The sequence below is a fragment of the Bufo bufo genome, chromosome 4, assembly GCF_905171765.1.
Source record: "Bufo bufo chromosome 4, aBufBuf1.1, whole genome shotgun sequence".
NCBI classification, from domain to species: Eukaryota; Metazoa; Chordata; class Amphibia; order Anura; family Bufonidae; genus Bufo; species Bufo bufo.
Window position 1 is genome coordinate 161,773,425 of NC_053392.1, and position 14,784 is coordinate 161,788,208.

Below are 14,784 nucleotides of genomic sequence, written 5' to 3' on the forward strand. Positions count from 1 at the left end.
CAAAAAATGGCCTGGTCCTTAAAGAGGACCTTTCACCGATTCTTACCCTATGAACTAACTATACAGATATGTAGAGCAGCGCCCGGGGATCTCACTGCACTTACTATTATCCCCGGGCGCCGCTCCGTTCTCCTGCTATGCCATCCGGTATCTCCGCTCACTAAGTTATAGTAGGCGGAGATATCAGTCCCTAAGTTATGGTAGGCGGAGTCTGCCCTAGCGCTGGCCAATCGCAGCGCAGAGCTCACAGCCTGGGAGGTTATTTTCTCCCAGGCTGTGAGCTCTGCAATGCGATTGGCCAGCGCTAGGGCAGACTCCGCATACCATAACTTAGGGAACAGAGATACCGGAGGACATAGCAGGAGAACGGAGCGGCGCCCGGGGATAATAGTAAGTGCAGAGAGATCCCCGGGCGCCGCTCCACATGTCTGTATACTTAGTTCATAGGGTAAGAATCGGTGAAAGGTTCTCTTTAAGGTGAAAATGAGCCCGGTCCATAAGGGGTTAAACGGGTTGTGCAGGCAGTATTATTGATGTGATCAGCGGGTGTCCGACTCCTGGTGGTGCTGATTGTCATCTAGGAAGTCTCAGCGGCGCAGTGTAATTACGTCGTTACATTCACTTGAATGGAACAAGCACTTGTAATAACACTGCGCAAGCGAGACGATGCGCAGTGGAATCTAGAAGAAGAAGTAGTAGCACTCAGGTGAACGTTTTAAAGGGAACCTGTCTTCAGTTTCTAAGCCTATTTAACCACTTACTTTTCTATAAATACTTTTTAATACATTAATAATGATATTAAAATCAATTCTGAACAAACTATCAGTTCAGAGAAAAATGCACCTTAGATGAGTCCTGTGTCCTCCATGCTTCAGAGAGGAGTCCAGCTTTGCCCACAACCGAAGACACACCCTCTATGATTGCTCATCACCACCCCTTCTCTTCCAAGTCTTGCAGCTGCGCAGTATTATATGTATACTTATCATATTATAAGTAGTGTTGATCGCTAATATTCAAATCGCTAATTTTTATCGCGAATATCAGCACTTCCATAATTCGCGAACATCTAGAATATAGTGCTATATCTTCGTAATCACGAATATTTTAGAGTGAGTGAGGTGACTGGTTCTGCACATGCGCGGTATTTGGGACGTGAGTTCGGGAGGAGGGTAGGATCTTTAGATTCTGTCACTCATGTAACGAGATGTGGGGTTAGGAATAAGAAGTGATGAGGTAAGCATTTTATTTACATAACTTGAAAAATGAGAGTGGACTGTAAGGGCTCTTTCACACTTGCGTTGTCCGGATCCGGCGTGTACTCCACTTGCCGGAATTACACGCCGGATCCGGAAAAACGCAAGTGTACTGAAAGCATTTGAAGACGGATCAGTCTTCAAAATGCTTTCAGTGTTACTATGGCAGCCAGGACGCTTTTAAAGTCCAGGTTGCCATAGTAGGAGCGGGGAGCAGGAGAGCGGTATACTTACAGTCCGCGCGGCTCCCGGGGCGCTCCAGAATGACGTCAGAGCGCCCCATGCGCATGGAGGACGTGCCATGCGATCACGTGATCCTTGCGCTTGGGGCGCCCTGACCTCAATCTGGAGCTCTCGGGGAGGCGCACAGACGGTAAGTATACTGCTCCCCTTTACCATGGCTGCCAGGACTTTAGCGTCCCGGCAGCCATGGTAACCATTCAGAAAAAGCTAAACGTCGGATCCGGCAATGCGCCGAAACGACGTTTAGCTTAAGGCCGGATGCGGATCAATGCCTTTCAATGGGCATTAATTCCGGATCCGGCCTTGCGGCAAGTCTTCAGGATTTTTGGCCGGAGCAAAAAGCGCAGCATGCTGCGGTATTTTCTCCAGCCAAAAAACGTTCCGTTCCGGAACTGAAGACATCCTGAACGGATTTCTCTCCATTCAGAATGCATTAGGATAATCCTGATCAGGATTCTTCCGGCATAGAGCCCCGACGATGGAACTCTATGCCGGAAGAAAAGAACGCAAGTGTGAAAGAGCCCTTAAAGAAGTACTTGGAGGTGTTTAAAAAAAAAACTAAAAACAAAGATGATTAGGATGGGGAGAACTCTTTCAGGATGCTGATGATTCCTATTGTATAAAAATCGGTGACAGATTCCCTTTAAAAAAAAAAAAAAAGACTTGTTTTTTACCGCATTCACCTGAGGGATTAGGTCATGTGATATTTTTTATAGAGCTGGTAGTTACGTACGCTGCGATACCCAATAGGTCTATTTTTTTAATTTATTTATTTCACTTTAACACAATAAAAGCATTTTTGAAACAAATGGGGTAAATAACTTTTTGATTGCTTGTTATTGCACTTTTTGTGATGTAAGGTGACAAAAAAAATGCCTTTTTTTTGGCACAGTTTTTATTTATTATTTTTTAGTGTTTATCTGACGGGGTTGATTATGTGATCTAATCGGTGGTCTGATCCTCTCTACAATGCATTACAATACATGTTTGTATTGTAATGCATTGCCTGTTAATGTATTACAAAGTGTAATACACTAACAGTTGCCAAGAAATCACAGCCAAGGGCTGGATCTACTAGGCTTCCGTAGAAGGCAGGCCCCGATATCTCTGCAAGGCTTTGGGTTGCCTTCTCACCCATCGGGTCCCAGTCACCGCAGTGTGGGAACCCAATAAGAACCCTCACCCACCGCAAACACCTTCTATGCCGCGGTCAGCGCTGACAGCAGCATAGAGAGGGGTAATCCGCCGGCATCAGCTTCCAGGGACCCGGCTATCAGTGACTGCCGGGCCCCTGCACTGATCCGGCGTGCACCACTGCAGTGCTCGTCCGATCAGCATGTTGTAGTAGTATGCCAAATGGCAGGAAGTCACTTCCAGCTATTACGTACTAGTACGTCATTGGTCGGGAAGGGGTTGAAACAGATGCAAGGAGAGGTTTACGTCCTCTTTCACGTGACACCCACAAACAAATGCATTTTATTGGGATTTTATGTGATAGATCAACACAAAGTAGCAAGTATGTGTGACGTGAAAAGAAAATGATACATGGTTTTCAAAATGTTTATAAAAATTTGAAAAGTGTGGCGTGCATTTGTATTCAGCCCTCTGTAGTCTGATACCCCTAAATAAAATCCAGTGCAATTACCTTCAGATGTCACCTAAAAGTCCACCTGTGTGTAGTTCAGGGCTCGACAAATCCCGGGCGCCAGGTCGCCATGGCGACCAGGAATTTGGTCCTGGCGCTTGGGTATTTGTCAGCCCGTTTTCAAAGATGCGCTCTCGGCGCGCACCATGGTTTCCTGAGCGGCACAGTGGAGGAGTGTAATGCTGGGGCTCCGATCGGTTACCATGGCAGCCAGGAGTCACGCTACTGAAGTCCTGGCTGCGATGGTATGTTAGTGAGCAGCATTATACTCACGTGCGCCGTGATCGCCGGGCGCTCCTTCTTCTGTCTGTGCGGCTCATTGCTATGCTTATAGCATTAGCAATGCGCCGCACAGACCTATGAGAAGAAGGAGCTCCCGGCGATCACGGCGCACGTGAGTATAATGCTGCTCACTAACATACCATCGCAGCCAGGACTTCAGTAGCGTGACTCCTGGCTGCCATGGTAACCGATCGGAGCCCCAGCATTACACTGCTGGGACTCCGATCGGAACTGCCCACTGCCAGTGCCACCAATGATGGGAGGAGGAGGGGGACCCTGTGGCCACTGCCACCAATGATTAATACTGGGGAGGGAGGCAGAGTGGGTTTGTTACCAGAAGGGGCTGATAAGAGGGGGGGGAGGGGCTGATAAGAGGGAGGCTGGAGGGGTTGATAAGAGGGAGGCTGGAGGGGCTGATAAGAGGGAGGCTGGAGGGGCTGATAAGAGGGAGGCTGGAGGGGCTGATAAGAGGGAGGCTGGAGGGGCTGATAAGAGGGAGGCTGGAGGGGCTGATAAGAGGGAGGCTGGAGGGGCTGATAAGAGGGAGGCTGGAGGGGCTGATAAGAGGGAGGCTGGAGGGGCTGATAAGAGGGAGGCTGGAGGGGCTGATAAGAGGGAGGCTGGAGGGGCTGATAAGAGGGAGGCTGGAGGGGCTGATAAGAGGGAGGCTGGAGGGGCTGATAAGAGGGAGGCTGGAGAGGGGCTGATCAGAGGCTGGAGGGGCTGATCAGAGGCTGGAGGGGCTGATCAGAGGCGGGGGGGGCTGATCAGAGGCTGGGGGGGGCTGATCAGAGGCTGGGGGGGGCTGATCAGAGGCTGGGGGGGGCTGATCAGAGGCTGGGGGGGGCTGATCAGAGGCTGGGGGGGGGCTGATAAGAGGCTGGAGGGGCTGATAAGAGGCTGGAGGGGCTGATAAGAGGCTGGAGGGGCTGATCAGAGGCTGGAGGGGCTGATCAGAGGCTGGGGGGGGGCCTGATCAGAGGCTGGCTGCCATGGTCAGCTCCCTGCTGTTGTGTGCACAAAGCACAGGACAGCAGGGAGAGTGTAAAGTCCTATTCACCCTAATAGAGCTCTATTAGGGTGAATATGACAAGGGTTCTAGCCCTTAAGGAGGCTAATAGTTATTAAATAAAGTAAAAAAAAAAAAAGTTTGACCCCCCCCCCCCCCCACCCCCAAAATAAAGAAAACGATATATTGCGATATACATGATTAAAATTATATCGCAATATAGATTTTATGACGCGGCTCCGCCTGGCTCCTAACTTTTTTAGCTGGCTCCTAGATTCCAAGGAAATTTGTCAAGCCCTGGTGTAGTTTATTCTCAGTATAACTACAGCCGTTCTGTAAAGGCCTCAGCTTAATCCACTTGTTGGCGCAGCCCGGCTTCTCTTCTTTCTTCAGGACCTGGGCAAAGGACCTTTGATGACATCACTGCGCTCATCACATGGTCCACCACCATGGCGATGGATCATGTGACTGACCATGTGATGAGCACAGTGACGTCACCACAGGTCCTTTTCCTCCTGCACAGCAAAGAAGAAGAAGAGAAGCCGGGCTGCGCAAACAAGTGGATTAAAGTGAGTTAAATAAAAAAAAATTAACCCCTCCAGCTCTATTTTACTTAGTATTCTGTATTAAGAATGCTATTATTTTCCCTTCTAACCATGTTGTAAGAGAAAATAATAATGATCGAGTCCCCATCCCGATCATCTCCTAGCAACCATGCGTTAAAAACACGACGCATCCGCACTTGCTTGCGATTTTCACGCAGCCCCATTCATTTCTATGGGGCCTGTGTTGCGTGAAAAACGCACAATATAGAGCATGCTGCGATTTTCACCCAACGCACAAGAGATGTGTGAAAATCACCGCTCATGTGCACAGCCCCATAGAAATGAATGGGTCCGGATTCAGTGCAGGTGCAATGCGTTCACCTCACGCATCGCATCCGCGCGGAAATCTCGCCCGTGTGAAAGAGGCCTAAGGCCTCTTTCACATAAGCGCATTTTCAGTCCAGATGTAATGTGTCTAGTGTACGCATAGCACCAAGACTGAATCCTGACCCATTCGTTTTTCACACATTATTTCTGAGTTCATGAAAAAGAATAAAAAAACGCTACATGTTCTATATGGTGCATTTTCAATGCAGCCCTGGCCCTATAAAAACGAATGGGGCCTGCGTGAAAAACGGATGGCTTCCGGATACAATGCATTTTTCACTGATGGTTGGGAGGAGGTGTAGACTGTTAGGCCCCTTGCAAACGAGCGTTCTTCCCGCAGCGAGTCAGAGCTCCCGGCCAGATCTCCCAGCAATATCGGGATATAGATATTATATTGATTTATGATGCTATGTTTACCTTACAGTTCTGGAATGTATTGGATAACACTGACAGCATTATGCCAGTGTTATCCAAAACATTCTAGAACTGTAAGGGTTACATAGCATCATAAATCAATATAATGCCATGTGACCCCCAGCAGCGCAGGGAGGTCAGGCCAGGAGCTGCGTTGCGGACTCGCTGCGGGAGGAACGCTCGTCGGCAAGGGCCTTACTCATACACAGATACAATCCGGACGGAAAAACATACACAGTGAATGCAATTGCTTGAACTTGTGTGCAAAAACATCCGTTTGCTCCTGAACAGATCCTGATGCAATCCGTATCGCTTGTGTGAACAAGGCCTGAGTAACTTTTTTTTTTTTAATCTGACAACCCCTTATACGGTAAAACGCGTGAGGTTTTGCTGCAGGCCCCAATAGTGCAATGTGTGAACTGATCCTAGATGATGGTTTGGACAGGAGGAACGTTCTCGCATACATACTACAGGATTCAGTTGTGTATAGGATCTATTGGTTGTTCAATACGGTCTAAACATAGCGCTTCCATCTGATCCACAAGAAAAGTCCAAGACTTATGACAGGGCTGTAAGTAGAAACGACTCCATGAGGACAGAAATAGCTCCGCAACCTAGAGGGAGGCAAACTGTCTAGCGCATCCCATAAGACAACCCTGGCCCAAGTGTTCTGTCCAGAGCGAGCCCAGCCCGTGTTATCTATGTATTTCATGCACCTGGAAACAAACACATTACATAATATCTAATGGTCATGTATCTCCGCAGAGGATTAGAGCAGGCCAGCTCCACATGGAAGTCCCTGCTCAGACACCGACCTATGACGAGCTGCACAGGACTTTATCACACGCATGTACATACAGCTCAGTGTACTCATACACATCATGTTAGGCCTTCTACAAAAACAGACATCCATGACCATCAGGACACACTTCTTTATCAGCAACAAAATACATGGGACGATGACCCCTGCAGGGCTACAAAAACCTCTAGAGCCCCCCCACCCCAAGACTATGGAACTAACCAGGGTAACCCCAAGACAGGGCTACAGATGCCGCCAGCGTCCCCCCTCCACAGGCAGGGCTATGGATGCCTCCAGCGTCCCCCCTCCACAGGCAGGGCTATGGATGCCTCCAGCGTCCCCCCTCCACAGGCAGGGCTATGGATGCCTCCAGCGTCCCCCCTCCACAGGCAGGGCTATGGATGCCTCCAGCGTCCCCCCTCCACAGGCAGGGCTATGGATGCCTCCAGCGTCCCCCCTCCACAGGCAGGGCTACGGATGCCGCCAGGGCAACTAGCTAAGGCCTCTTTCACACTTGCGTTGTTGGGATCCGGCATGCACTTCCGTTGCCGGAGGTGCCTGCCGGATCCGGAAAAACGCAAGTGTACTGAAAGCATTTGAAGACGGAACAGTCTTCCAAATGCTTTCAGTGTTACTATGGCACCCAGGACGCTATTAAAGTCCTGGTTGCCATAGTAGGAGCGGGGAAGCAGTATACTTACAGTCCGTGCGGCTCCCCGGGCGCTCCAGAATGACGTCAGAGCACCCCATGCGCATGGATGACGTGATCCATGCGATCACGTGATCCATGCGCTTGGGGCGCCCTGACGTCACTCTGGAGCGCCCGGGGAGCCGCACGGACGGTAAGTATGCTGCTCCCCGCTACACTTTACCATGGCAAACAGGACTTTAGCGTCCCGGCAGCCATGGTAACCACTCTGAAAAAGCTAAATGTCAGCTCCGGCAATGCGCCGAAACGACGTTTAGCTTAAGGCCGGATCCGGATCAATGCTTTCCAATGGGCATTAATTCCGGATCCGGCCTTGCGGCAAGTGTTCCGGATTTTTGGCCGGAGCAAAAAGCGCAGCATGCTGCGGTATTTTCTCCGGCCAACAAACGTTCCGTTCCTGAAGACATCCTGAACGGATTACTCTCCATTCAGAATGCATTAGGATAATCCTGATCAGGATTCTTCCGGCATAGAGCCCCGACGACGGAACTCTATGCCGGAAGACAATAACGCAAGTGTGAAAGAGCCCTAAACGCACTGGTATTACATCTTAGGCTACTTTCCACTTGCGGCAGAGTGATCCGGCAAGCAGTTCTGTCACCGGAAATGCCTGCCGGATCAGGCAATCTGCATGCAAACGGACAACATTTGTAGACGGATGCGGATCTCTCACAAATGCATTGCAAGAACGGATCCGTCTGTCATCCGGAGAAACAGATCCGTTATATATTTCACATTTTTACTGGTCTGTGCATGCGCAGACCGGAAGGACAGATCCGGCATTGCGGTATTTTGAATGTCGGATCCGGCACTAATACATTCCTATGGAAAAAAAATGCCAGATCCGGCATTCAGGCAAGTCTTCAGTTTTTTTGGCCAGAGATAAAACCGTAGCATGCTGCGGTATTTTCTCCGTCCTGATCAGTCAAAAAGACTGAACTGAAGACATCCTGAACGGAATGCTCTCCATTCAGAATGCATGGGAATATGCCTGATCAGTTCTTTTCCGGTATTGAGATCCTTGTACGGAACTCAGTGCCGGAAAAGAATAACGCTAGTGTGAAAGTACCTAACGCATGTTTTCCATGTAGCTAGAAGGACTACCACACACTGGGAAGTACTGAGTCCGCAGCCCCCCGAAGCCCACCTTACAGACCCGGAGCAGACACTGAAGATACGGATAAGAACACACTCCAGTCCATACTGCCCTCACACCGGGCACTACATTCCGTGAAGAGCCGGTGGCAGGAGCAGCAGCAGGCCGCGCACACCGGAGGACGTGCGGATAATGAGAGCAGGCCGCGGCTCCTGCGCACCACTCACTGCGGGCACAGGTTCCCCACAACCGCTGACACCACATGCTGCTATCCATGCGGCACATTGTCCGGACACGGAGCTCCACCTCAGCCCTGCAGTCCACCCGGTATAACCGCTCACCTTTGAGCCCGCTTTCTGCGAACCGCCAGACATCTTCTCCGCCATCTTGCGTCTCTACAGCCTCTACAGGCCAAACAATCGAGAGCGGAAGGAGCTGTGTAGGAGCAGTGAGCCAGCCCTGAAGCCGACACCTGAGCTATCGATTCCGCAAGGCAGGCACATGAGCGCATTGTGTGGCGCTGTGATGACGTCATCTCTGCGGGCTACGTGGATAGGAGGTTGTGCGGTGTGTTACCGCACTGGGGGCCAGGTGACCAGGATGGTGGGGCCGGGGGTGCAAGACGGGTGGCATTTCACGTTATTTTATAGAATGTGTATAGGACACATTTATAGGAATATACAGCTTCCCAGAGTTATCACTATATATATATATATATATCCTGTGCCATTTGTAGCTCCACCTTTCCCAGTAAAAAACAGGCAAGTTTATATGGTAAAAATGAGGGGTGGTTTTTGGGGCATGTCTTAAAGGGGTTGTTCACATTTGTGACCTTTTCTACAGACCCCACAGCACAGCCAGACCCATGGTGGTAATAATACCTGATCCCAACCACTGGGTTCCTGCTGCATTGTTGCCCCACCGGTTCTGCAGGTCTTGGGTCTCACTGCTAGGGATGAGCAAATCGACTTCGGATGAAACGTCCGAAGTCGATTCGCATAAGGCTACTTTCACACTTGCGGCAAAGGATTCCGGCAGTTAGTTCAGTCGCCGGAACTGCCTGCCGGATCCTTCAAAACGCATGCAAACTGATGGCAATTGTCAGACGGATCAGGACCCTGATCCGTATGACAAATGCATTGAAATGCCGGATCCGTCTCTCCGGTGTCATCTGGAAAAATGGATCAATTTTTTTTCACATTTTTTGCGGTCTGAGCATGCGCAGACCGCAATGCCGGATCCGTTTTGCCGGAACACTCAGGGCAGGATCCGGCAAGTGTTCTGGAATTTTGGACGGGGATAAAACCGTAGCATGCTGCGGTATTATCTCCGTCTTGAAAAGTCAAAAAGACTGAACTGAAGACATCCTGATCGGATTGCTCTCCATTCAGAATGCATTAGCCTAAAACTGATCAGTTCTTTTCCGGTATTGAGCCCCTAGGACGGAATTCAATGCCGGAAAAGAATAACGCTAGTGTGAAAGTACCCTAAAACTTCATTTCAATACTGTATGGAGCGAGCGCTCCGTACAGTATTAGAATATATTGGCTCCGATGAGCCAAAGTTATTACTTTGTGAAGTTTCTCGAAACTTTGCTTAATAACTTCATAAATTGATTTCTACTGTAAAAAGTGGTACCTTGGAACTGAACCCGAGTTCGAGAAATGTTTTTTTACAGTATAAATTAATTTATGACGTTATTGCGCGAAGTCTTGCGACACTAAGCGAAGCAATAACTTCGGCTCATCGAAGCCAATACATTCTAATACTGTACGGTGCTCCTGCAGTGTACAGTGTTAGAACAAAGTTTGATGCGAATCGACTTCGGATGTTTCATCCTAAGTCGATTCGCTCATCCCTAGTGTAGATGCATTTTTGAGGTGACAGTTTTCCTCTAATAGCTACAAGTCTAATTTATGTATGAGATAGCCAAGATGATTGTCTATAAAATAATGATAGTCTCATGTTCGATGCTGTAGTGGATGGTGAGGTATGGAGCCTGAAAGTCAAAAGTTCTAAACATTGTTACCCTTTTGCTCGTCAGTGTCTTATTACTTTTGTCAGTTTCAACTTATTTTAGTGAACATTGTGGGTTTTTCTTTCTTTAACGGAAGGGTACTAACAGTTTTGTCCACGTGTAAATAAAGGCACACAAAGCCTGGTTATAGGGAAAGTCAAACATATACAGTAGCAGCATTCTTCATACTGTGTATGATCTATATACAAACTAATACCTCATCTAATATGCAATCAGATGTTCTTAGCAGATACAGTCAGGTCCATAAATATTAGGACTATCGACACAATTCTAACATTTTTGGCTCTATACACCACCACAATGGATTTGAAATGAAACGAACAAGATGTGCTTTAACTGCAGACGGTCAGCTTTAATTTGAGGGTATTTACATCCAAATCAAGTGAACGGTGTAGGAATGACAACAGTGTGCATACAGTGCTGCCCATAATTATTCATACCCCTGAGAAACTTTTGACTTAAAGTTACTTTTATTCAACCAGCAAGTACGTTTTTGACGGGAAATGACATAGGTGTCTCCCAAAAGATAATACAGTCCTGATCAAAAGTCCACTTGACCACTTGAAAATGGCAAAAAAATCATATTTTACATTGTTGGATCTTAACAAGGTTCCAAGTAGAGCTTCAACATGCAACAAGAAGAAATGAGAGTGATACAAAACATTTTTTGAGCATTCAATTAATTGAAAATAACGATTAAACTGAAACAGGCTGTTTTTCAGCTAATCCAAATTTTAGGACCACATGCCTTTAAAAGGCCAAATCTGTGCAAAGATGTGGATTCATTGTCATTTTCTGTCAGGTAGTCACACGTTGTGATGGCAAAGGCAAAAAAACTCTCCCTGAACGTGGTCGGGTTGTTGAACTGCCTAAGCAGGGTCTCTCACAGCGCGCCATCGCTGCTGAGGTGGGACGCAGTAAGACAGTCATTTGGAATTTCTTAAATGATCCTGAGGGTTATGGAACAAAAAAGTCAAGTGGAAGACCCAAAAAAATTTCATCAGCACTGAGCCGGAGGATCCAATTGGCTCTCCGTCAAGACACTGGACGATCCTCGACCCAAATTAAGGCCCTTACTGGTGCTGACTGCAGCCCCATAACCATCAGACGGCATTTAAGACTGAAGGGCTTCAAAAACAAAAAACGTCTTCAAAGACCTCGTCTCCTTGAACGCCACAGAACTGCTCGTTTGGACTTTGCAAGATGAGAAAAAATTTAACCTTGATGGTCCTGATGGTTTCCAACGTTACTGGCATGATAAGCAGATCCCACCTGAGATGTTTTCTATGCGCCACAGTGGAGGGGGTGCCATAATGGTCTGGGGTGCTTTTTCCTTCAGTGGAACAATGGAGCTTCAGAAAGTGCAGGGGCGTCAATCGGCCGCTGGCTATGTCCAGATGTTGCAGAGAGCATTCCTCATGAGTGAGGTCCCTCGTCTGTGTGGGTTTTTCAACAGGACAACGCTACAGTACACAATGCCCGGAGGACAAGGGACTTCCAGGAGAATAACATCACTCTTTTGGCCCATCCTGCGTGTTCCCCTGATCTAAATTCAATTGAGAACCTTTGGGGATGGATGGCAAGGGAAGTTTACAAAAATGGACAACAGTTCCAGACAGTAGATGGCCTTCGTGCGGCCGTCTTCACCACTTGGAGAAATGTTCCCACTCACCTCATGGAAACGCTTGTATCAAGCATGCCGAAACGAATTTTTGAAGTGATAAACAATAACGGCGTGTTTGGAAGTTGGATTTTGGGGGGGTTTAGTTTTTTTTTTGGAGGTGTGGTCCTAAACTTTTGATCAGCTGAAAAACAGCCTGTTTCAGTTTATTCGTTGTTTTCATTAAATTGAATGCTCAAAAAATGTTTTGTCTCACTCCCATTTCTTCTTGTTGCATGTTGAAGCTCTACTTGGAACCTTGTTAAGATCCAGCCATGCTAAATATGATTTTTTGCCATTTTTCAAGTGGTCTTAAACTTTTGATCAGGACTGTAAAACGATGTACAAGAGGCATCATTGTGGGGAAAAAAAACATTTCTCAGCTTTTATTTACATTTGAGCAAAAAATACAAGATGTTCCGCACTGTGGAAAATCTCAGAGGATGTGGTCGGAAGCCAAAAGTGACACCTGTACTGGCCAGGAGGATAGCTAGAGGTGAAAAAGAATCCAAGGATCACCACCAAGGCCATCCTGGTGAATCTGGGCTCTGCTGGTGGCGATGATTCAAGGTAGACAATCCAACGGACACTGCACACTGCTGGGTTCCACAGATGCAGACCAGGCACACAAAAGCTCGCTTGGCCTTTGCAAAAGCTCATCTGGACAAAGAAGACGGCTTCTGGTCTTCTGTGTTATGGTCAGATGAAACAAAAATAAAATTTTTGGTCACAATGATGTTTCCTTCTTTTGGTGTAAAAAAGGAGAAGCCTGCAAACCAAAGAACACCATCCCCACTGTCAAACATGGTCGTGGGAACCTAATGCTTTGGGGGTGTTTTTCAGCCAATGGACCTAATCACAGTAAACGGCACCTTGAAAAAAGAGCAATACATGAGGATTCTCAACGACAACATCAGGCAGTCTGCAGAGAAACTTGGCCTTGGGCACCAGTGGACATTTCAGCATGACAATGACCCAAAACACACAGCAAAAGTGGTGAAGAAATGGTTAGCAGACAACATTAACATTTGGAGTGGCCCAGCCAGATTCCAGACTTGTATCCAATTGGGAATCTGTGGAGGGAGCTAAAGATCAGGGTGATGGCAAGAAGACCCTCCAAACTGAAATATTTGGAGCTCATTGCTAAAGATGAATGGGCAAAAATACCTGTGAAGACCTGCAAAAAGCTGGTCTGCAATTATAGGAAGCGTTTGATTGCTGTAATAGCCAATAAAGACTTTTCTATTGATTATTGAGAAGGGTATGAATAATTTTGCACTGGACACTTTTTGCTCAAATGTAAATAAAAGCTGAGAAATGTTTTTTTCTCACAATAGTGCCTTTTGTACATCGTCTTATTATCTTTTGGAGACCTATGTCATTTCCCGTCAAAAAATTACTTGCTGGTTGAATAAAAATAACTTTAAGTCAAAATTTGCCTGGGGTATGAATAATTATGGGCAGCACTGTATGTTAAGGAACCAAAAGTAATAGAACAATTGGCTTCTTAGCTGTTTCATGGCCAGGTGTGTGTTATTCCCTCATTATCCCAATTACAATGAGCAGATAAAAGGTCCAGAGTTCATTTCAAGTGTGCTATTTGCATTTGGAATCTGTTGCTGTCAACTCTCAAGATGAGATCCAAAGATCTGTCATTATCAGTGAAGCAAGCCATCATTAGGCTGAAAAAACAAAACAAACCCATCAGAGAGATAGCAAAAACATTAGGTGTGGCCAAAACAACTGTTTGGATTATTCTTAACCACCTCCCGTCACACTAACGCCGAAAGGCGTCATTGCTGCGGCGCTCCCAGGTCACACTAACGCCGATTGGCGTCATCTCGCGTGAGCCGAGATTTCCTGTGAACGCGCGCACACAGGAGCGCGCGTTCACAGGATCGCGTAGTGCACAAGTTCATCTACAGCCTGCCGGCCGCGATCATTGGCTGGCAGGTTGTGGATTTTTGAATCGACCAATGAAAGAGGCATGTCAGACGCTATTTTGAAAATAGCGTCTGATATAACTGCTACCTGGTCCTCTGGTGGTCCCTTTTGCTTGGATCGACCACCAGAGGACACAGGCAGCTCTGTAAGTAGCACCAAATCACCACACTACACATTATACATTACCCTGTTATTTATTAACCCCTTATTTAGCACCTGATCACCAATATTAGACTCCCTGATCACCCCCTTGTCCACCCCCCTGTCATTGATCACCCCCCCTGTAAGGGTCCCTTATCCCTGCCAGGTAGTTAGCTACTTGCTAGGTAGTTTAGCGCCCAGCCCACCGCAGTCGCTGATTAGCGTCATCGCTGTCGCTAATCAGCACTAGTACTATATAGTATCTGTAAGTGATCAAGACTGATCGCAATCAGATCTATATAAGTACATTAGGGTCACCTTAGGCTCTACAAAACGCAGTGTTCGCCCGATCAGGCCTGATCTTGTGCGCACACTTGCGTTCAGTCCGCCCCACTGCAGTGACAGAATTATTTTTTTCTGATCACTGCAAAAACACTGTAAAATCGCTGCGCCGCTATAAAGATCACTTTTGAGCTTTTTGGATCTTTATTAGCGATCGCAGCTTTACTTCGCAAGCACTCCTTTTCACTAGGTAGGTTTACTCTTTTTCCCGGGTAGTCTCAGAGGAATACCCCCTAAATTTAGTGAACCCAAAATGTCAAACAAGGGGTATTCCGCT

At 47.4% G+C, this 14,784-nt stretch overlaps 1 protein-coding gene across 3 annotated transcripts in view; it reads right to left on the minus strand.

The window, feature by feature from the left end:
* LOC120997785 (U2 snRNP associated SURP domain containing) overlaps nucleotides 1–8,799 on the minus strand; it is an 82,296-nt gene extending 73,497 nt beyond the window's left edge. For all 3 annotated transcript variants that reach the window (XM_040428054.1, XM_040428053.1, XM_040428052.1), the window contains exon 1: nucleotides 8,724–8,799. In XM_040428054.1, coding sequence (XP_040283988.1) covers nucleotides 8,724–8,768 — 45 coding nt within the window. In that variant the 5' untranslated portion in view covers nucleotides 8,769–8,799. The remainder of the gene's footprint in view (nucleotides 1–8,723) is intronic.
* Nucleotides 8,800–14,784: the final 5,985 nt, after the last annotated feature.